General features: G+C 50.5%; 1 protein-coding gene across 1 annotated transcript in view; it reads right to left on the bottom strand.

The window, feature by feature from the left end:
- The window catches only part of LOC140192574 (phosphatidylinositol 4,5-bisphosphate 3-kinase catalytic subunit gamma isoform-like), a gene marked incomplete at its 5' end in the record, with an annotated part of 30210 nt that extends 9274 nt beyond the window's left edge, over positions 1-20936 (bottom strand). The window contains 3 exons of the mRNA XM_072250139.1: positions 19035-19138; positions 20554-20779; positions 20871-20936. Of these exons, the coding sequence (XP_072106240.1) occupies positions 19035-19138; positions 20554-20779; positions 20871-20936 (396 nt within the window). The remainder of the gene's footprint in view (positions 1-19034; positions 19139-20553; positions 20780-20870) is intronic.
- Between the last annotated feature and the right edge of the window lie 832 nt (positions 20937-21768).

Genomic DNA, 21768 nt, shown 5'->3' with positions numbered 1-21768 from the left:
TAATCTCCCACAGGTGTGACCTCCCTCAGGTATAATCTCCCACAGGTGTGACCTCTCTCAGGTTTAATCTCCCACAGGTGTGACCTCTCTCAGGTTTAATCTCCCACTGGTGTGACCTCCCTCAGGTTTGATCTCCCACAGGTGTGACCTCCCTCTGGTTTAATCTCCCACAGGTATAACCACCCTCAGGTTTAATCTCCCACAGGTGTGACCTCCCTCAGGTATAATCTCCCACAGGTGTGACCTCCCTCTGGTTTAATCTCCCACAGGTATAACCACCCTCAGGTTTAATCTCCCACAGGTGTGACCTCTCTCAGGTTTAATCTCCCACTGGTGTGACCTCCCTCAGGTTTAATCTCCCATAGGTGTGAACTGTCTCAGGTGTGACCTCCCTCAGGTTTAATTATCTACAGGTGTGACCTCCCTCTGGTTTGATCTCCCACAGGTGTGACCTCCTTCAGGTTTAATCTCCCACAGGTGTAACCTCCCTCGGGTTTAATCTCCCACAGGTGTGACCTCCCTCTGGTTTAATCTCCCACAGGTATAACCACCCTAAGGTTTAATCTCCCACTGGTGTGACCTCACTCAGGTTTAATCTCCCACAGGTGTGAACTCTCTCAGGTGTGACCTCCCTCAGGTTTAATTATCTACAGGTGTGACCTCCCTCTGGTTTGATCTCCCACAGGTGTGACTTCCCTCTGGTTTAATCTCCCACAGGTGTGACCTCCCTCTGGTTTAATCTCCCACAGGTATAACCACCCTCAGGTTTAATCTCCCACAGGTGTGACCTATCTCAGGTTTAATCTCCCACTGGTGTGACCTCCCTCAGGTTTAATCACCCACAGGTGTGAACTCTCTCAGGTGTGACCTCCCTCAGGTTTAATTATCTACAGGTGTGACCTCCCTCAGGTTTAATTATCTACAGGTGTGACCTCCCTCTGGTTTGATCTCCCACAGGTGTGACCTCCCTCTGTTTAATCTCCCACAGGTATAACCACCCTAAGGTTTAATCTCCCACTGGTGTGACCTCCCTCAGGTTTAATCTCCCACAGGTGTGAACTCTCTCAGGTGTGACCTCCCTCAGTTTTAATTATCTACAGGTGTGACCTCCCTCTGGTTTGATCTCCCACAGGTGTGACCTCCCTCTGGTTTAATCTCCCACAGGTGTGACCTCCCTCTGGTTTAATCTCCCACACGTATAACCACCCTCAGGTTTAATCTCCCACAGGTGTGACCTCCCTCGGGTTTAATCTCCCACAGGTGTGACATCCCTCTGGTTTAATCTCACACAGGTATAACCACCCTCAGGTTTAATCTCCCACAGGTGTGACCACCCTCAGGTGTAATCTCCCACAGGTGTGACCTCTCTCAGGTTTAATCTCCCACTGGTGTGACCTCCCTCAGGTTTAATCTCCCACAGGTGTGAACTCTCTCAGGTGTGACCTCCCTCAGGTTTAATTATCTACAGGTGTGACCTCCCTCTGGTTTAATCTCTCACAGGTATAACCACCCTCAGGTTTAATCTCCCACAGGTGTGACCTCCCCCAGGTTTAATCTCCCACAGGTGTGACCTCCCTCTGGTTTAGTCTCCCACAGGTATAACCACCCTCAGGTTTAATCTCCCACAGGTGTGACCTCTCTCAGGTTTAATCTCCCACTGGTGTGACCTCCCTCAGGTTTAATCTCCCACAGGTGTGACCTCCCTCTGGTTTAATCTCCCACAGGTATGACCACCCTCAGGTTTAATCTCCCACAGGTGTGACCTCTCTCAGGTTTAATCTCCCACAGGTGTGAACTCTCTCAGGTGTGACCTCCCTCAGGTTTAATTATCTACAGGTGTGACCTCCCTCTGGTTTGATCTCCCACAGGTGTGACTTCCCTCTGGTTTAATCTCCCACAGGTGTGACCTCCCTCTGGTTTAATCTCCCACAGGTATAACCACCCTCAGGTTTAATCTCCCACAGGTGTGACCTATCTCAGGTTTAATCTCCCACTGGTGTGACCTCCCTCAGGTTTAATCTCCCACAGGTGTGAACTCTCTCAGGTGTGACCTCCCTCAGGTTTAATTATCTACAGGTGTGACCTCCCTCAGGTTTAATTATCTACAGGTGTGACCTCCCTCTGGTTTGATCTCCCACAGGTGTGACCTCCCTCTGTTTAATCTCCCACAGGTATAACCACCCTAAAGTTTAATCTCCTACTGGTGTGACCTCCCTCAGGTTTAATCTCCCACAGGTGTGAACTCTCTCAGGTGTGACCTCCCTCAGTTTTAATTATCTACAGGTGTGACCTCCCTCTGGTTTGATCTCCCACAGGTGTGACCTCCCTCTGGTTTAATCTCCCACAGGTGTGACCTCCCTCTGGTTTAATCTCCCACAGGTGTGACCTCCCTCTGGTTTAATCTCCCACACGTATAACCACCCTCAGGTTTAATCTCCCACAGGTGTGACCTCCCTCGGGTTTAATCTCCCACAGGTGTGACATCCCTCTGGTTTAATCTCACACAGGTATAACCACCCTCAGGTTTAATCTCCCACAGGTGTGACCACCCTCAGGTGTAATCTCCCACAGGTGTGACCTCTCTCAGGTTTAATCTCCCACTGGTGTGACCTCCCTCAGGTTTAATCTCCCACAGGTGTGAACTCTCTCAGGTGTGACCTCCCTCAGGTTTAATTATCTACAGGTGTGACCTCCCTCTGGTTTAATCTCCCACAGGTATAACCACCCTCAGGTTTAATCTCCCACAGGTGTGACCTCCCCCAGGTTTAATCTCCCACAGGTGTGACCTCCCTCTGGTTTAGTCTCCCACAGGTATAACCACCCTCAGGTTTAATCTCCCACAGGTGTGACCTCTCTCAGGTTTAATCTCCCACTGGTGTGACCTCCCTCAGGTTTAATCTCCCACAGGTGTGACCTCCCTCTGGTTTAATCTCCCACAGGTATGACCACCCTCAGGTTTAATCTCCCACAGGTGTGACCTCTCTCAGGCTTAATCTCCCACAGGTGTGAACTCTCTCAGGTGTGACCTCCCTCAGGTTTAATCATCTACAGGTGTGACCTCCCTCTGGTTTGATCTCCCACAGGTGTGACCTCCCTCTGGTTTAATCTCCCACAGGTATAACCACCCTCAGGTTTAATCTCCCTCAGGTGTGACCTCCCTCGGGTTTAATTATCTACAGGTGTGACCTCCCTCTGGTTTGATCTCCCACAGGTGTGACCTCCCTCAGGTTTAATCTCCCACAGGTGTGACCTCCCTCTGGTTTAATCTCCCACAGGTATGACCACCCTCAGGTTTAATCTCCCACAGGTGTGACCTCTCTCAGGTTTAATCTCCCACAGGTGTGAACTCTCTCAGGTGTGACCTCCCTCAGGTTTAATCATCTACAGGTGTGACCTCCCTCTGGTTTAATCTCCCACAGGTATAACCACCCTCAGGTTTAATCTCCCTCAGGTGTGACCTCCCTCGGGTTTAATCTTCCACAGGTGTGACCTCCCTCTGGTTTAATCTCTCACAGGTATAACCACCCTCAGGTTTAATCTCCCACAGGTGTGACCTCCCTCAGGTTTAATCTCCCACAGGTGTGACCTCCCTCTGGTTTAATCTCCCACAGGTATAACCAGCCTCAGGTTTAATCTCCCACAGGTGTGACCTCCCTCGTGTTTAATCTCCCACAGGTATAACCACCCTCAGGTTTAATCTCCTACAGGTGTGACGTCCCTCAGGTTTAATCTCCCACCGGTGTGACCTCCCTCTGGTTTAATCTCCCACAGGTATAACCACCCTCAGGTTTAATCTCCCACTGGTGTGACTTCCCTCAGGTTTAATCTCCCACAGGTGTGAACTCTCTCAGGTGTGACCTCCCTCAGGTTTAATTATCTACAGGTGTGACCTCCCTCTGGTTTGATCTCCCACAGGTGTGACCTCCCTCTGGTTTAATCTCCCACAGGTATAACCACCCTCAGGTTTAATCTCCCACTGGTGTGACCTCCCTCAGGTTTAATCTCCCACAGGTGTGAACTCTCTCAGGTGTGACCTCCCTCAGGTTTAATTATCTACAGGTGTGACCTCCCTCTGGTTTGATCTCCCACAGGTGTGACCTCCCTCTGGTTTAATCTCCCACAGGTGTGACCTCCCTCTGGTTTAATCTCCCACAGGTATAACCACCCTCAGATTTAATCTCCCACAGGTGTGACCTCCCTCGGGTTTAATCTCCCACAGGTGTGACCTCCCTCTGGTTTAATCTCCCACAGGTATAACCAGCCTCAGGTTTAATCTCCCACAGGTGTGAACTGTCTCAGGTGTGACCTCCCTCAGGTTTAATTATCTACAGGTGTGACCTCCCTCTGGTTTGATCTCCCACAGGTGTGGCCTCCCTCAGGTATAATCCCCCTCAGATGTGACATCCCTCAGGTTGAATCTCCCACAGGTGTGACCTCCCTCAGGTTTAATCTCCCACATGTGTGACCGCCCTCAGGTTTATTCACCCACAGGTGTTACCACGCTCAGGTTTAATCTCCCACAGGTGTGACCTCCCTCAGGTTTAATCTCCCACAGGCGTGACCTCCCTCTGGTTTAATCTCCCACAGGTGTGACCTCTCTCAGGTTTAATCTCCCACAGGTGTGAACTCTCTCAGGTTTAATCTCCCACAGGTGTGAACTCTCTCTGGTTAAATCTCCCACAGGTGTGACCTCCCTCTGGTTTAATTACCTACAGGTGTGACCTCCCTCTGGTTTGATCTCCCACAGGTGTGACCTCCCTCAAGTTTAATCCCCCTCAGATGTGACCTCCCTCAGGTTTAATCTCCCACAGATGTGACCTCCCTCAGGTTTAATCTCGCACAGGTGTGACATCCCTCTGGTTTAATCCCCCACAGGTGTGACCTCCCTCAGGATTAATCACCCACAGGTATGACCACGCTCAGGTTTAATCTCCCACAGGTGTGACCTCCCTCAGTTTTAATCTCCCACAAGCGTGACCTCCCTCAGGTTTAATCTCCCACAGGTGTGACCTCCCTCTGGTTTAATCTCCCACAGGTATAACCACCCTCAGGTTTAATCTCCCACAGGTGTGACCTCCCTCGTGTTTAATCTCCCACAGGTATCACCACCCTCAGGTTTAATCTCCCAGAGGTGTGACGTCCCTCAGGTTTAATCTCCCACAGGTGTGACCTCCCTCTGGTTTAATCTCCCACAGGTATGACCACCCTCAGGTTTAATCTCCCACTGGTGTGACCTCCCTCAGGTTTAATCTCCCACAGGTGTGAACTCTCTCAGCTGTGACCTCCCTCAGGTTTAATTATCTACAGGTGTGACCTCCCTCTGGTTTGATCTCCCACAGGTGTGACCTCCCTCTGGTTTAATCTCCCACAGGTATAACCACCCTCATATTTAATCTCCCACAGGTGTGAGCTCCCTCGGGTTTAATCTCCCACAGGTGTGACCTCCCTCTGGTTTAATCTCCCACAGGTATAACCAGCCTCAGGTTTAATCTCCCACAGGTGTGAACTGTCTCAGGTGTGACCTCCCTCAGGTTTAATTATCTACAGGTGTGACCGCCCTCAGGTTTATTCACCCACAGGTGTTACCACGCTCAGGTTTAATCTCCCACAGGTGTGACCTCCCTCAGGTTTAATCTCCCACAGGCGTGACCTCTCTCTGGTTTAATCTCCCACAGGTGTGACCTCTCTCAGGTTTAATCTCCCACAGGTGTGAACTCTCTCAGGTTTAATCTCCCACAGGTGTGACCACGCTCAGGTTTAATCTCCCACAGGTGTGAACTCTCTCTGGTTTAATCTCCCACAGGTGTGACCTCCCTCTGGTTTAATTACCTACAGGTGTGACCTCCCTCTGGTTTGATCTCCCACAAGAGTGACCTCCCTCAGGTTTAATCTCCCACAGGTGTGACCTCCCTCAGTTTTAATCTCCCACAAGAGTGACCTCCCTCAGGTTTAATCTCCCACAGGTGTGACCTCCCTCTGGTTTAATCTCCCACAGGTGTGACCTCCCTCTGGTAAAATCTCCCACAGGTGTGACCTGTCTCAGGTTTAATCTCCCACAGGTGTGACCTCCCTCAGGTTTAATCACCCACAGGTGCGACCACGCTCAGGTTTAATCTCCCACAGGCGCGACCTCCCTCAGGTTTAATCTCCCACAGGCGTGACCTCCCTCTGGTTTAATCTCCCACAGGTGTGACCTCTCTCAGGTTTAATCTCCCACAAGTGTGAACTCTCAGGTGTGACCTCCCTCAGGTTTAATTATCTACAGGTGTGACCTCCCTCTGGTTTGATCTCCCACAGGTGTAGCCTCCCTCAGGTATAATCCCCCTCAGATGTGACATCCCTCAGGTTTAATCTCCCACAGGTGTGACCACCCTCAGGTTTAATCTCCCACAGGTGTGACCGCCCTCAGGTTTATTCACCCACAGGTGTTACCACGCTCAGGTTTAATCTCCCACAGGTGTGACCTCTCTCAGGTTTAATCTCCCACAGGTGTGAACTCTCTCAGGTTTAATCTCCCACAGGTGTGACCACGCTCAGGTTTAATCTCCCACAGGTGTGACCTCCCTCTGGTTTAATTACCTACAGGTGTGACCTCCCTCTGGTTTGATCTCCCACAGGTGTGACCTCCCTCAAGTTTAATCCCCCTCAGATGTGACCTCCCTCAGGTTTAATCTCCCACAGATGTGACCTCTCTCAGGTTTAATCTCCCACAGGTGTGACATCCCTCTGGTTTAATCCCCCACAGGTGTGACCTCCCTCAGGATTAATCACCCACAGGTATGACCACGCTCAGGTTTAATCTCCCACAGGTGTGACCTCCCTCAGTTTTAATCTCCCACAAGCGTGACCTCCCTCAGGTTTAATCTCCCACAGGTGTGACCTCCCTCTGGTTTAATCTCCCACAGGTGTGACCTCCCTCTGGTAAAATCTCCCATAGGTGTGACCTCTCTCAGGTTTAATCTCCCACAGGTGTGACCTCCCTCAGGTTTAATCACCCACAGGTGCGACCACGCTCAGGTTTAATCTCCCACAGGCGCGACCTCCCTCAGGTTTAATCTCCCACAGGCGTGACCTCCCTCTGGTTTAATCTCCCACAGGTGTGACCTCTCTCAGGTTTAATCTCCCACAAGTGTGAACTCTCAGGTGTGACCTCCCTCAGGTTTAATTATCTACAGGTGTGACCTCCCTCTGGTTTGATCTCCCACAGGTGTGACCTCCCTCAAGTTTAATCCCCCTCAGATATGACCTCCCTCAGGTTTAATCTCCCACAGGTGTGACCTCCCTCTGGTTTAATCCCCCACAGGTGTGACCTCCCTCAGGATTAATCACCCACAGGTGTGACCACGCTCAGGTTTAATCTCCCACAGGTGTGACCTCCCTCAGGTTTAATCTCCCACAGGTGTGAACTCTCTCAGGTGTGACCTCCCTCAGGTTTAATTATCTACAGGTGTGACCTCCCTCTGGTTTGATCTCCCACAGGTGTGACCTCCCTCTGGTTTAATCTCCCACAGGTGTGACCTCCCTCTGGTTTAATCTCCCACAGGTATAACCACCCTCAGATTTAATCTCCCACAGGTGTGACATCCCTCAGGTTTAATCTCCCACAGGTGTGACCTCCCTCAGGTTTAATCTCCCACAGGTGTGACCGCCCTCAGGTTTATTCACCCACAGGTGTTACCATGCTCAGGTTTAATCTCCCACAGGTGTGACCTCCCTCAGGTTTAATCTCCCACAGGCGTGACCTCCCTCTGGTTTAATCTCCCACAGGTGTGACCTCTCTCAGGTTTAATCTCCCACAGGTGTGAACTCTCTCTGGTTTAATCTCCCACAGGTCTGACCTCCCTCTGGTTTAATTACCTACAGGTGTGACCTCTGTCTGGTTTGATCTCCCACAGGTGTGACCTCCCTCAAGTTTAATCCCCCTCAGATGTGACCTTCCTCAGGTTTAATCTCCCACAGATGTGACCTCCCTCAGGTATAATCTCCCACAGGTGTGACATCCCTCTGGTTTAATCCCCCACAGGTGTGACCTCCCTCAGGATTAATCACCCACAGGTATGACCACGCTCAGGTTTAATCTCCCACAGGTGTGACCTCCCTCAGGTTTAATCTCCCACAGGTGTGACCGCCCTCAGGTTTATTCACCCACAGGTGTTACCACGCTCAGGTTTAATCTCCCACAGGTGTGACCTCCCTCAGGTTTAATCTCCCACAGGTGTGAACTCTCTCAGGTGTGACCTCCCTCAGGTTTAATTATCTACAGGTGTGACCTCCCTCTGGTTTGATCTCCCACAGGTGTGACCTCCCTCTGGTTTAATCTCCCACAGGTATAACCACCCTCAGGTTTAATCTCCCACTGGTGTGACCTCCCTCAGGTTTAATCTCCCACAGGTGTGAACTCTCTCAGGTGTGACCTCCCTCAGGTTTAATTATCTACAGGTGTGACCTCCCTCTGGTTTGATCTCCCACAGGTGTGACCTCCCTCTGGTTTAATCTCCCACAGGTGTGACCTCCCTCTGGTTTAATCTCCCACAGGTATAACCACCCTCAGATTTAATCTCCCACAGGTGTGACCTCCCTCGGGTTTAATCTCCCACAGGTGTGACCTCCCTCTGGTTTAATCTCCCACAGGTATAACCAGCCTCAGGTTTAATCTCCCACAGGTGTGAACTGTCTCAGGTGTGACCTCCCTCAGGTTTAATTATCTACAGGTGTGACCTCCCTCTGGTTTGATCTCCCACAGGTGTGGCCTCCCTCAGGTATAATCCCCCTCAGATGTGACATCCCTCAGGTTGAATCTCCCACAGGTGTGACCTCCCTCAGGTTTAATCTCCCACATGTGTGACCGCCCTCAGGTTTATTCACCCACAGGTGTTACCACGCTCAGGTTTAATCTCCCACAGGTGTGACCTCCCTCAGGTTTAATCTCCCACAGGCGTGACCTCCCTCTGGTTTAATCTCCCACAGGTGTGACCTCTCTCAGGTTTAATCTCCCACAGGTGTGAACTCTCTCAGGTTTAATCTCCCACAGGTGTGAACTCTCTCTGGTTAAATCTCCCACAGGTGTGACCTCCCTCTGGTTTAATTACCTACAGGTGTGACCTCCCTCTGGTTTGATCTCCCACAGGTGTGACCTCCCTCAAGTTTAATCCCCCTCAGATGTGACCTCCCTCAGGTTTAATCTCCCACAGATGTGACCTCCCTCAGGTTTAATCTCGCACAGGTGTGACATCCCTCTGGTTTAATCCCCCACAGGTGTGACCTCCCTCAGGATTAATCACCCACAGGTATGACCACGCTCAGGTTTAATCTCCCACAGGTGTGACCTCCCTCAGTTTTAATCTCCCACAAGCGTGACCTCCCTCAGGTTTAATCTCCCACAGGTGTGACCTCCCTCTGGTTTAATCTCCCACAGGTATAACCACCCTCAGGTTTAATCTCCCACAGGTGTGACCTCCCTCGTGTTTAATCTCCCACAGGTATCACCACCCTCAGGTTTAATCTCCCAGAGGTGTGACGTCCCTCAGGTTTAATCTCCCACAGGTGTGACCTCCCTCTGGTTTAATCTCCCACAGGTATGACCACCCTCAGGTTTAATCTCCCACTGGTGTGACCTCCCTCAGGTTTAATCTCCCACAGGTGTGAACTCTCTCAGCTGTGACCTCCCTCAGGTTTAATTATCTACAGGTGTGACCTCCCTCTGGTTTGATCTCCCACAGGTGTGACCTCCCTCTGGTTTAATCTCCCACAGGTATAACCACCCTCATATTTAATCTCCCACAGGTGTGAGCTCCCTCGGGTTTAATCTCCCACAGGTGTGACCTCCCTCTGGTTTAATCTCCCACAGGTATAACCAGCCTCAGGTTTAATCTCCCACAGGTGTGAACTGTCTCAGGTGTGACCTCCCTCAGGTTTAATTATCTACAGGTGTGACCGCCCTCAGGTTTATTCACCCACAGGTGTTACCACGCTCAGGTTTAATCTCCCACAGGTGTGACCTCCCTCAGGTTTAATCTCCCACAGGCGTGACCTCTCTCTGGTTTAATCTCCCACAGGTGTGACCTCTCTCAGGTTTAATCTCCCACAGGTGTGAACTCTCTCAGGTTTAATCTCCCACAGGTGTGACCACGCTCAGGTTTAATCTCCCACAGGTGTGAACTCTCTCTGGTTTAATCTCCCACAGGTGTGACCTCCCTCTGGTTTAATTACCTACAGGTGTGACCTCCCTCTGGTTTGATCTCCCACAAGAGTGACCTCCCTCAGTTTTAATCTCCCACAAGAGTGACCTCCCTCAGGTTTAATCTCCCACAGGTGTGACCTCCCTCTGGTTTAATCTCCCACAGGTGTGACCTCCCTCTGGTAAAATCTCCCACAGGTGTGACCTGTCTCAGGTTTAATCTCCCACAGGTGTGACCTCCCTCAGGTTTAATCACCCACAGGTGCGACCACGCTCAGGTTTAATCTCCCACAGGCGCGACCTCCCTCAGGTTTAATCTCCCACAGGCGTGACCTCCCTCTGGTTTAATCTCCCACAGGTGTGACCTCTCTCAGGTTTAATCTCCCACAAGTGTGAACTCTCAGGTGTGACCTCCCTCAGGTTTAATTATCTACAGGTGTGACCTCCCTCTGGTTTGATCTCCCACAGGTGTGACCTCCCTCTGGTTTAATCTCCCACAGGTATAACCAGCCTCAGGTTTAATCTCCCACAGGTGTGAACTGTCTCAGGTGTGACCTCCCTCAGGTTTAATTATCTACAGGTGTGACCTCCCTCTGGTTTGATCTCCCACAGGTGTAGCCTCCCTCAGGTATAATCCCCCTCAGATGTGACATCCCTCAGGTTTAATCTCCCACAGGTGTGACCACCCTCAGGTTTAATCTCCCACAGGTGTGACCGCCCTCAGGTTTATTCACCCACAGGTGTTACCACGCTCAGGTTTAATCTCCCACAGGTGTGACCTCTCTCAGGTTTAATCTCCCACAGGTGTGAACTCTCTCAGGTTTAATCTCCCACAGGTGTGACCACGCTCAGGTTTAATCTCCCACAGGTGTGACCTCCCTCTGGTTTAATTACCTACAGGTGTGACCTCCCTCTGGTTTGATCTCCCACAGGTGTGACCTCCCTCAAGTTTAATCCCCCTCAGATGTGACCTCCCTCAGGTTTAATCTCCCACAGATGTGACCTCTCTCAGGTTTAATCTCCCACAGGTGTGACATCCCTCTGGTTTAATCCCCCACAGGTGTGACCTCCCTCAGGATTAATCACCCACAGGTATGACCACGCTCAGGTTTAATCTCCCACAGGTGTGACCTCCCTCAGTTTTAATCTCCCACAAGCGTGACCTCCCTCAGGTTTAATCTCCCACAGGTGTGACCTCCCTCTGGTTTAATCTCCCACAGGTGTGACCTCCCTCTGGTAAAATCTCCCATAGGTGTGACCTCTCTCAGGTTTAATCTCCCACAGGTGTGACCTCCCTCAGGTTTAATGACCCACAGGTGCGACCACGCTCAGGTTTAATCTCCCACAGGCGCGACCTCCCTCAGGTTTAATCTCCCACAGGCGTGACCTCCCTCTGGTTTAATCTCCCACAGGTGTGACCTCTCTCAGGTTTAATCTCCCACAAGTGTGAACTCTCAGGTGTGACCTCCCTCAGGTTTAATTATCTACAGGTGTGACCTCCCTCTGGTTTGATCTCCCACAGGTGTGACCTCCCTCAAGTTTAATCCCCCTCAGATATGACCTCCCTCAGGTTTAATCTCCCACAGGTGTGACCTCCCTCTGGTTTAATCCCCCACAGGTGTGACCTCCCTCAGGATTAATCACCCACAGGTGTGACCACGCTCAGGTTTAATCTCCCACAGGTGTGACCTCCCTCAGGTTTAATCTCCCACAGGTGTGAACTCTCTCAGGTGTGACCTCCCTCAGGTTTAATTATCTACAGGTGTGACCTCCCTCTGGTTTGATCTCCCACAGGTGTGACCTCCCTCTGGTTTAATCTCCCACAGGTGTGACCTCCCTCTGGTTTAATCTCCCACAGGTATAACCACCCTCAGATTTAATCTCCCACAGGTGTGACATCCCTCAGGTTTAATCTCCCACAGGTGTGACCTCCCTCAGGTTTAATCTCCCACAGGTGTGACCGCCCTCAGGTTTATTCACCCACAGGTGTTACCATGCTCAGGTTTAATCTCCCACAGGTGTGACCTCCCTCAGGTTTAATCTCCCACAGGCGTGACCTCCCTCTGGTTTAATCTCCCACAGGTGTGACCTCTCTCAGGTTTAATCTCCCACAGGTGTGAACTCTCTCTGGTTTAATCTCCCACAGGTCTGACCTCCCTCTGGTTTAATTACCTACAGGTGTGACCTCTGTCTGGTTTGATCTCCCACAGGTGTGACCTCCCTCAAGTTTAATCCCCCTCAGATGTGACCTTCCTCAGGTTTAATCTCCCACAGATGTGACCTCCCTCAGGTATAATCTCCCACAGGTGTGACATCCCTCTGGTTTAATCCCCCACAGGTGTGACCTCCCTCAGGATTAATCACCCACAGGTATGACCACGCTCAGGTTTAATCTCCCACAGGTGTGACCTCCCTCAGGTTTAATCTCCCACAGGTGTGACCGCCCTCAGGTTTATTCACCCACAGGTGTTACCACGCTCAGGTTTAATCTCCCACAGGTGTGACCTCCGTCAGCTTTAATCTCCCACAGGTGTGACATCCCTCTGGTTTAATCCCCCACAGGTGTGACCTCCCTCAGGATTAATCACCCACAGGTATGACCACGCTCAGGTTTAATCTCCCACAGGTGTGACCTCCCTCAGTTTTAATCTCCCACAAGCGTGACCTCCCTCAGGTTTAATCTCCCACAGGTGTGACCTCCCTCTGGTTTAATCCCCCACAGGTGTGACCTCCCTCAGGATTAATCACCCACAGGTATGACCACGCTCAGGTTTAATCTCCCACAGGTGTGACCTCCCTCAGGTTTAATCTCCCACAGGTGTGACCTCCCTCAGTTTTAATCTCCCACAAGCGTGACCTCCCTCAGGTTTAATCTCCCACAGGTGTGACCTCCCTCTGGTTTAAACTCCCACAGGTGTGACCTCCCTCTGGTAAAATCTCCCATAGGTGTGACCTCTCTCAGGTTTAATCTCCCACAGGTGTGACCTCCCTCAGGTTTAATCACCCACAGGTGCGACCACGCTCAGGTTTAATCTCCCACAGGCGCGACCTCCCTCAGGTTTAATCTCCCACAGGCGTGACCTCCCTCTGGTTTAATCTCCCACAGGTGTGACCTCTCTCAGGTTTAACCTCCCACAAGTGTGAACTCTCAGGTGTGACCTCCCTCAGGTTTAATTATCTACAGGTGTGACCTCCCTCTGGTTTGATCTCCCACAGGTGTGACCTCCCTCAAGTTTAATCCCCCTCAGATATGACCTCCCTCAGGTTTAATCTCCCACAGGTGTGACCTCCCTCTAGTTTAATCCCCCACAGGTGTGACCTCCCTCAGGATTAACCACCCACAGGTGTGACCACGCTCAGGTTTAATCTCCCACAGGTGTGACCTCCCTCAGGTTTAGCCTCCCACAGGTGTGAACTCTCTCAGGTGTGACCTCCCTCAGGTTTAATTATCTACAGGTGTGACCTCCCTCTGGTTTGATCTCCCACAGGTGTGACCTCCCTCTGGTTTAATCTCCCACAGGTGTGACCTCCCTCTGGTTTAATCTCCCACAGGTATAACCACCCTCAGATTTAATCTCCCACAGGTGTGACCTCCCTCGGGTTTAATCTCCCACAGGTGTGACCTCCCTCTGGTTTAATCTCCCACAGGTATAACCAGCCTCAGGTTTAATCTCCCACAGGTGTGAACTGTCTCAGGTGTGACCTCCCTCAGGTTTAATTATTTACAGGTGTGACCTCCCTCTGGTTTGATCTCCCACAGGTGTGGCCTCCCTCAGGTATAATCCCCCTCAGATGTGACATCCCTCAGGTTTAATCTCCCACAGGTGTGACCTCCCTCAGGTTTAATCTCCCACAGGTGTGACCGCCCTCAGGTTTATTCACCCACAGGTGTTACCACGCTCAGGTTTAATCTCCCACAGGTGTGACCTCCTTCAGGTTTAATCTCCCACAGGCGTGACCTCCCTCTGGTTTAATCTCCCAGAGGTGTGACCTCCTTCAGGTTTAATCTCCCACAGGCGTGACCTCCCTCTGGTTTAATCTCCCACAGGTGTGACCTCTCTCAGGTTTAATCTCCCACAGGTGTGAACTCTCTCAGGTTTAATCTCCCAAAGGTGTGACCACGCTCAGGTTTAATCTCCCACAGGTGTGAACTCTCTCTGGTTTAATCTCCCACAGGTGTGACCTACCTCTGGTTTAATTACCTACAGGTGTGACCTCTCTCTGGTTTGATCTCCCACAGGTGTGACCTCCCTCAAGTTTAATCCCCCTCAGATGTGACCTCCCTCAGGTTTAATCTCCCACAGATGTGACCTCCCTCAGGTTTAATCTCCCACAGGTGTGACATCCCTCTGGTTTAATCCCCCACAGGTGTGACCTCCCTCAGGATTAATCACCCACAGGTATGACCACGCTCAGGTTTAATCTCCCACAGGTGTGACCGCCCTCAGTTTTAATCTCCCACAAGCGTGACCTCCCTCAGGTTTAATCTCCCACAGGTGTGACCTCCCTCTGGTTTAATCTCCCACAGGTGTGACCTCCCTCTGGTAAAATCTCCCACAGGTGTGACCTGTCTCAGGTTTAATCTCCCACAGGTGTGAACTGTCTCAGGTGTGACCTCCCTCAGGTTTAATTATCTACAGGTGTGACCTCCCTCTGGTTTGATCTCCCACAGGTGTGGCCTCCCTCAGGTATAATCCCCCTCAGATGTGACATCCCTCAGGTTTAATCTCCCACAGGTGTGACCTCCCTCAGGTTTAATCTCCCACAGGTGTGACCGCCCTCAGGTTTATTCACCCACAGGTGTTACCACGCTCAGGTTTAATCTCCCACAGGTGTGACCTCCCTCAGGTTTAATCTCCCACAGGCGTGACCTCCCTCTGGTTTAATCTCCCACAGGTGTGACCTCTCTCAGGTTTAATCTCCCACAGGTGTGAACTCTCTCAGGTTTAATCTCCCAAAGGTGTGACCACGCTCAGGTTTAATCTCCCACAGGTGTGAACTCTCTCTGGTTTAATCTCCCACAGGTCTGACCTCCCTCTGGTTTAATTACCTACAGGTGTGACCTCTCTCTGGTTTGATCTCCCACAGGTGTGACCTCCCTCAAGTTTAATCCCCCTCAGATGTGACCTCCCTCAGGTTTAATCTCCCACAGATGTGACCTCCCTCAGGTTTAATCTCCCACAGGTGTGACATCCCTCTGGTTTAATCCCCCACAGGTGTGACCTCCCTCAGGATTAATCACCCACAGGTATGACCACGCTCAGGTTTAATCTCCCACAGGTGTGACCTCCCTCAGGTTTAATCTCCCACAGGTGTGACCGCCCTCAGGTTTATTCACCCACAGGTGTTACCACGCTCAGGTTTAATCTCCCACAGGTGTGACCTCCGTCAGGTTTAATCTCCCACAGGTGTGACATCCCTCTGGTTTAATCCCCCACAGGTGTGACCTCCCTCAGGATTAATCACCCACAGGTATGACCACGCTCAGGTTTAATCTCCCACAGGTGTGACCTCACTCAGTTTTAATCTCCCACAAGCGTGACCTCCCTCAGGTTTAATCTCCCACAGGTGTGACCTCCCTCTGGTTTAATCCCCCACAGGTGTGACCTCCCTCAGGATTAATCACCCACAGGTATGACCACGCTCAGGTTTAATCTCCCACAGGTGTGACCTCCCTCAGGTTTAATCTCCCACAGGTGTGACCTCCCTCAGTTTTAATCTCCCACAAGTGTGAACTCTCAGGTGTGACCTCCCTCAGGTTTAATTATCTACAGGTGTGACCTCCCTCTGGTTTGATCTCCCACAGGTGTGACCTCCCTCAAGTTTAATCCCCCTCAGATATGACCTCCCTCAGGTTTAATCTCCCACAGGTGTGACCTCCCTCAAGTTTAATCCCCCTCAGATATGACCTCCCTCAGGTTTAATCTCCCACAGGTGTGACCTCCCTCTAGTTTAATCCCCCACAGGTGTGACCTCCCTCAGGATTAACCACCCACAGGTGTGACCACGCTCAGGTTTAATCTCCCACAGGTGTGACCTCCCTCAGGTTTAGCCTCCCACAGGTGTGAACTCTCTCAGGTGTGACCTCCCTCAGGTTTAATTATCTACAGGTGTGACCTCCCTCTGGTTTGATCTCCCACAGGTGTGACCTCCCTCTGGTTTAATCTCCCACAGGTGTGACCTCCCTCTGGTTTAATCTCCCACAGGTATAACCACCCTCAGATTTAATCTCCCACAGGTGTGACCTCCCTCGGGTTTAATCTCCCACAGGTGTGACCTCCCTCTGGTTTAATCTCCCACAGGTATAACCAGCCTCAGGTTTAATCTCCCACAGGTGTGAACTGTCTCAGGTGTGACCTCCCTCAGGTTTAATTATTTACAGGTGTGACCTCCCTCTGGTTTGATCTCCCACAGGTGTGGCCTCCCTCAGGTATAATCCCCCTCAGATGTGACATCCCTCAGGTTTAATCTCCCACAGGTGTGACCTCCCTCAGGTTTAATCTCCCACAGGTGTGACCGCCCTCAGGTTTATTCACCCACAGGTGTTACCACGCTCAGGTTTAATCTCCCACAGGTGTGACCTCCTTCAGGTTTAATCTCCCACAGGCGTGACCTCCCTCTGGTTTAATCTCCCAGAGGTGTGACCTCTCTCAGGTTTAATCTCCCACAGGTGTGAACTCTCTCAGGTTTAATCTCCCAAAGGTTTGACCACGCTCAGGTTTAATCTCCCACAGGTGTGAACTCTCTCTGGTTTAATCTCCCACAGGTGTGACCTACCTCTGGTTTAATTACCTACAGGTGTGACCTCTCTCTGGTTTGATCTCCCACAGGTGTGACCTCCCTCAAGTTTAATCCCCCTCAGATGTGACCTCCCTCTGGTTTAATCCCCCACAGGTGTGACCTCCCTCAGGATTAATCACCCACAGGTATGACCACGGTCAGGTTTAATCTCCCACAGGTGTGACCACCCTCAGTTTTAATCTCCCACAAGCGTGACCTCCCTCAGGTTTAATCTCCCACAGGTGTGACCTCCCTCTGGTTTAATCTCCCACAGGTGTGACCTCCCTCTGGTAAAATCTCCCACAGGTGTGACCTGTCTCAGGTTTAATCTCCCACAGGTGTGACCTCCATCAGGTTTAATCACCCACAGGTGCGACCACGCTCAGGTTTAATCTCCCACAGGCACGACCTCCCTCAGGTTTAATCTCCCAAAGGCGTGACCTCCCTCTGGTTTAATCTCCCACAGGTGTGAACTCTCTCAGGTGTGACCTCCCTCAGGTTTAATTATCTACAGGTGTGACCTCCCTCTGGTTTGATCTCCCACAGGTGTGACCTCCCTCTGCTTTAATCTCCCACAGGTGTGACCTCCCTCTGGTTTAATCTCCCACAGATGTGACCTCTCTCAGGTTTCATCTCCCACAGGTGTGACATCCCTCTGGTTTAATCCCCCACAGGTGTGACCTCCCTCAGGATTAATCACCCACAGGTATGACCACGCTCAGGTTTAATCTCCCACAGGTGTGACCTCCCTCAGTTTTAATCTCCCACAAGCGTGACCTCCCTCAGGTTTAATCTCCCACAGGTGTGACCTCCCTCTGGTTTAATCTCCCACAGGTGTGACCTCCCTCTGGTAAAATCTCCCACAGGTGTGACCTCCCTCAGGTTTAATCTCCCACAGGCGTGACCTCCCTCTGGTTTAATCTCCCACAGGTATAACCACCCTCAGGTTTAATCTCCCACTGGTGTGACCTCCCTCAGGTTTAATCTCCCACAGGTGTGAACTCTCTCAGGTGTGACCTCCCTCAGGTTTAATTATCTACAGGTGTGACCTCCCTCTGGTTTGATCTCCCACAGGTGTGACCTCCCTCTGGTTTAATCTCCCACAGGTGTGACCTCCCTCTGGTTTAATCTCCCACAGGTGTGGCCTCCCTCAGGTTTAATCTCCCACAGGTGTGACCGCCCTCAGGTTTATTCACCCACAGGTGTTACCACGCTCAGGTTTAATCTCCCACAGGCGTGACCTCCCTCTGGTTTAATCTCCCACAGGTGTGACCTCTCTCAGGTTTAATCTCCCACAGGTGTGAACTCTCTCAGGTTTAATCTCCCACAGGTGTGACCACGCTCAGGTTTAATCTCCCACAGGTGTGACCTCCCTCTGGTTTAATTACCTACAGGTGTGACCTCCCTCTGGTTTGATCTCCCACAGGTGTGACCTCCCTCAAGTTTAATCCCCCTCAGATGTGACCTCCCTCAGGTTTAATCTCCCACAGATATGACCTCTCTCAGGTTTAATCTCCCACAGGTGTGACATCCCTCTGGTTTAATCCCCCACAGGTGTGACCTCCCTCAGGATTAATCACCCACAGGTATGACCACGCTCAGGTTTAATCTCCCACAGGTGTGACCTCCCTCAGTTTTAATCTCCCACAAGCGTGACCTCCCTCAGGTTTAATCTCCCACAGGTGTGACCTCCCTCTGGTTTAATCTCCCACAGGTGTGACCTCCCTCTGGTAAAATCTCCCACAGGTGTGACCTCTCTCAGGTTTAATCTCCCACAGGTGTGACCTCCCTCAGGTTTAATTATCCACAGGTGTGACCATGCTCAGGTTTAGTCTCCCACAGGTGTGACCACCCTCAGGTTTAATTATCCACAGGTGTGACCTCTCTCAGGTTTAATCTCCCACAGGTGTGTCCTCTCTTAGGTTTAATTATCCACAGGTGTGACCTCTCTCAGTTTTAATCCCCCACAGGTGTGACCACCCTCAGGTTTAATCTCCCACAGGTGTGACCACCCTCAGGTTTAATCTCCCACAGGTGTGACCTCTCTCAGGTTTAATCCCCCGCAGGCGTGACCTACCACAAGTGCACCAGCACGGAGACCAGGATCATATGGAACCCGGAAATCTTCTGGGAAATCGGTGGATTGGAGTTTCTCCAGCTTTTGCCTTAACTGCAGGATAGCTACAAATAAAATGGATTCAGTTAAGCACTGCACAGCATTTTTGAAGGCATTTCTGACTTCACAACTGCTGTCTCAGAGCGATAATGCTCTCGACTGAGCACGTGGCTTGAACACGATATTTCGATAAGTCGATATTTCAGTGCAGCACTCTGGGAGTTCTGTACCTGTGGCATGGTTTCAAAAGTAGTTAAACTGAGGCCCTGCCTACTCTGTTAGACGGCTATTAAAGATCTCCTGAAAAGAAGGGGGATGTTAGCGTTTTCAACCATCTTAATTAAACAAAAAATCTTGTCACGATTATATTGCTGATGGGGTACAAGTTGGCCCGTGAGTTTCTTACAGACATTTGAACAATATTGCATTTACCCAAAGCTCTGTAGGGATAGGACTTTCAAAGTACTGAAAGATATTGAGATCTGGGGGTACTTGTAGTGCTCGGTTTGTGCTGAATTCAATGCATTGTGTTTCTCCCTTTCCTTTATGAATTTATATCCCAGTCCATACGCTGAGAGAAGTTATTCAGATCATCTCAGCAGTGCTCACACTTTGGAAGAATAATCCAACTAGCATCATCTCCTGTCTTGAACCTGAACTGTTAGTTGTCACTCCTTCCACAGATACTGCCTGATCTGAGAACTACTTCATTCATTTTTAGTTTCCCAGTTCCTTGTTTACAGTTCTGCCAGGTTCATTTTCTGATGTGTTTAGTAAGCACACACTTGATTGTCCTTAAAAACCTCAGAATATAAGAAGTACGAGGAGGAGTAGATCAATTAGCTCCACCATTGAATGAAATCGTGCCTGATCTCCCTGTGAATTTAACCCCACTTACCTACCTTTTCCCAAAAACTTAATACCCTTATTATGCAAAAATCTTTCTAACTCTGCCTTAAATATATTTAATAAGGTTCCTTGGGCAGGGAGTTCTAATTAGACCATACTTCCTCTTCCTTTAAAATAAGTCTTTCTATCTATTCCAAGGTCAGTTTAAGGAAACACTATATGAGATTGTAGGAGTTCAATTTATTTCCCAGAATTCTAACACCTAGTGATGGGAGACACCATTGTTCTCTTAGTTTGGACTGGACTTAATCATTTTCCAAAATGAGGAATATTCATTGTATAACCGGTTGCACTCTTCACTGCAGACTAACCACCTGATAAATTTTGATAGAGGCAGTCTAAACTTTCAGATCAATTTACTCATCAAACAGTGTCTATCTAAACAACTTCTCAATACAATAGACCTCATGAAGGGAACTAGAGCAATACCTCCCACCGAAGGCAGGAATATTCTTCAAATAGCAGTGTCAAGAATGGTTACACAATATAGATTTTATGTGTGAAATTAATCTCCAGTGATTGCCGAAAGAATTATTGTATCATCACTTGCAGCCAAAGATGGTCAACGTACCTTGAGCTGACACATCATATTTCTCAGCAGTGACATTCTTTATCTCCAGTATCACCTTGTGCAGAGTTTCCATCACCTGAACCTGCTTCCTGAAGTCTCTCAGCATAGCAGCACCACAGCCTCGCAGGTAGGCCTCCAGAATGACTGCGTACCGCTGGCAATAGTGCAACGATCCAGCCACTTCACTTCTCAAAAACCAGAAAAGAAAATGGCCGATGCGTTTACTCTAGGGAGCAAGAGATTTCTCACTTAAATTCTGCGAGGAATAAAAATGAAAGATGTTCTTTCAAACTGGCAATCAGCAATTCAATACTCACTCTTAATGCTCTTTTCAGGAGAAATCGTGCTAGGGCACTGTCATGGTAGGGCTCGAACTTGACTGCCTGAAATCAGATTGAAGTAACATTCGAGTCAGTAGATGCCATGCAGCTAGGGTTGCAAAACGAAAATATCCATGCACTTCAAAGTAGTGAAAGTCAAGATGATTGGGGGGGTCTGTGCTACACAGAACATGGGTCTGTCAGTCTCACAGTGAGGGGTGTGGGGTGTGTCCATGTCACAGTGAGGGGTGTGGGGTGTGTCAGTGTCGCAGTGTGGGGTGTGTGGTGTGTCGGTGTCACAGTGAGGGGTGTGGGGTGTGTCAGTCTCACAGTGAGGGGTGTGTCGGTGTTACACTGAGGGGTGTGGGGTGTGTCGGTGTCACAGTGAGGGGTGTGGGATGTGTCAGTGTCACAGTGTGGGGTGGGGTGTGTCCATGTCACAGTGAGGGGTGTGGGGTGTGTGGTGTGTCGGTGTCACAGTGAGGGGTGTGGGGTGTGTCACAGTGAGGGCTGTGGGGTGTGTCATTGTCACAGTGAGGGGTGAGAGGTGCGTTGTCACAGTGAGGGGTGTGGGGTGTGTCTGTGTCACAGTGACGGGTGTGGGGTGTGTCAGTGCCACAGTGAGGGTGTGGGGTGTGTCAGTGTCACAGTGAGGGGTGTGGGATGTGTCAGTGTCACAGTGAGGGGTGTGCGGTGTGTCATTGTCACATTGAGGGGTGTGGGGTGTGTCGGTGTCACAGTGAGGGGTGTGCGATGTGTCGGTGTTACAGTGAGGGGTGTGGGGTGTGTCAGTGTCACAGAGAAGGGTGTGGGGTGTGTCGGTGTCACAGTGAGGGGTGTGGGGTGTGTCGGTGTTACAGTGAGGGGTGTGGGGTGTGTCGGTGTCACATTGAGG

Source organism: Mobula birostris, unplaced genomic scaffold (assembly GCF_030028105.1).
Source record: "Mobula birostris isolate sMobBir1 unplaced genomic scaffold, sMobBir1.hap1 scaffold_1693, whole genome shotgun sequence".
Lineage (NCBI taxonomy): Eukaryota > Metazoa > Chordata > Chondrichthyes > Myliobatiformes > Myliobatidae > Mobula > Mobula birostris.
The sequence above is the reverse complement of the archived record's forward strand: the minus strand, read 5'-3'. Positions and strand labels throughout refer to the sequence as shown.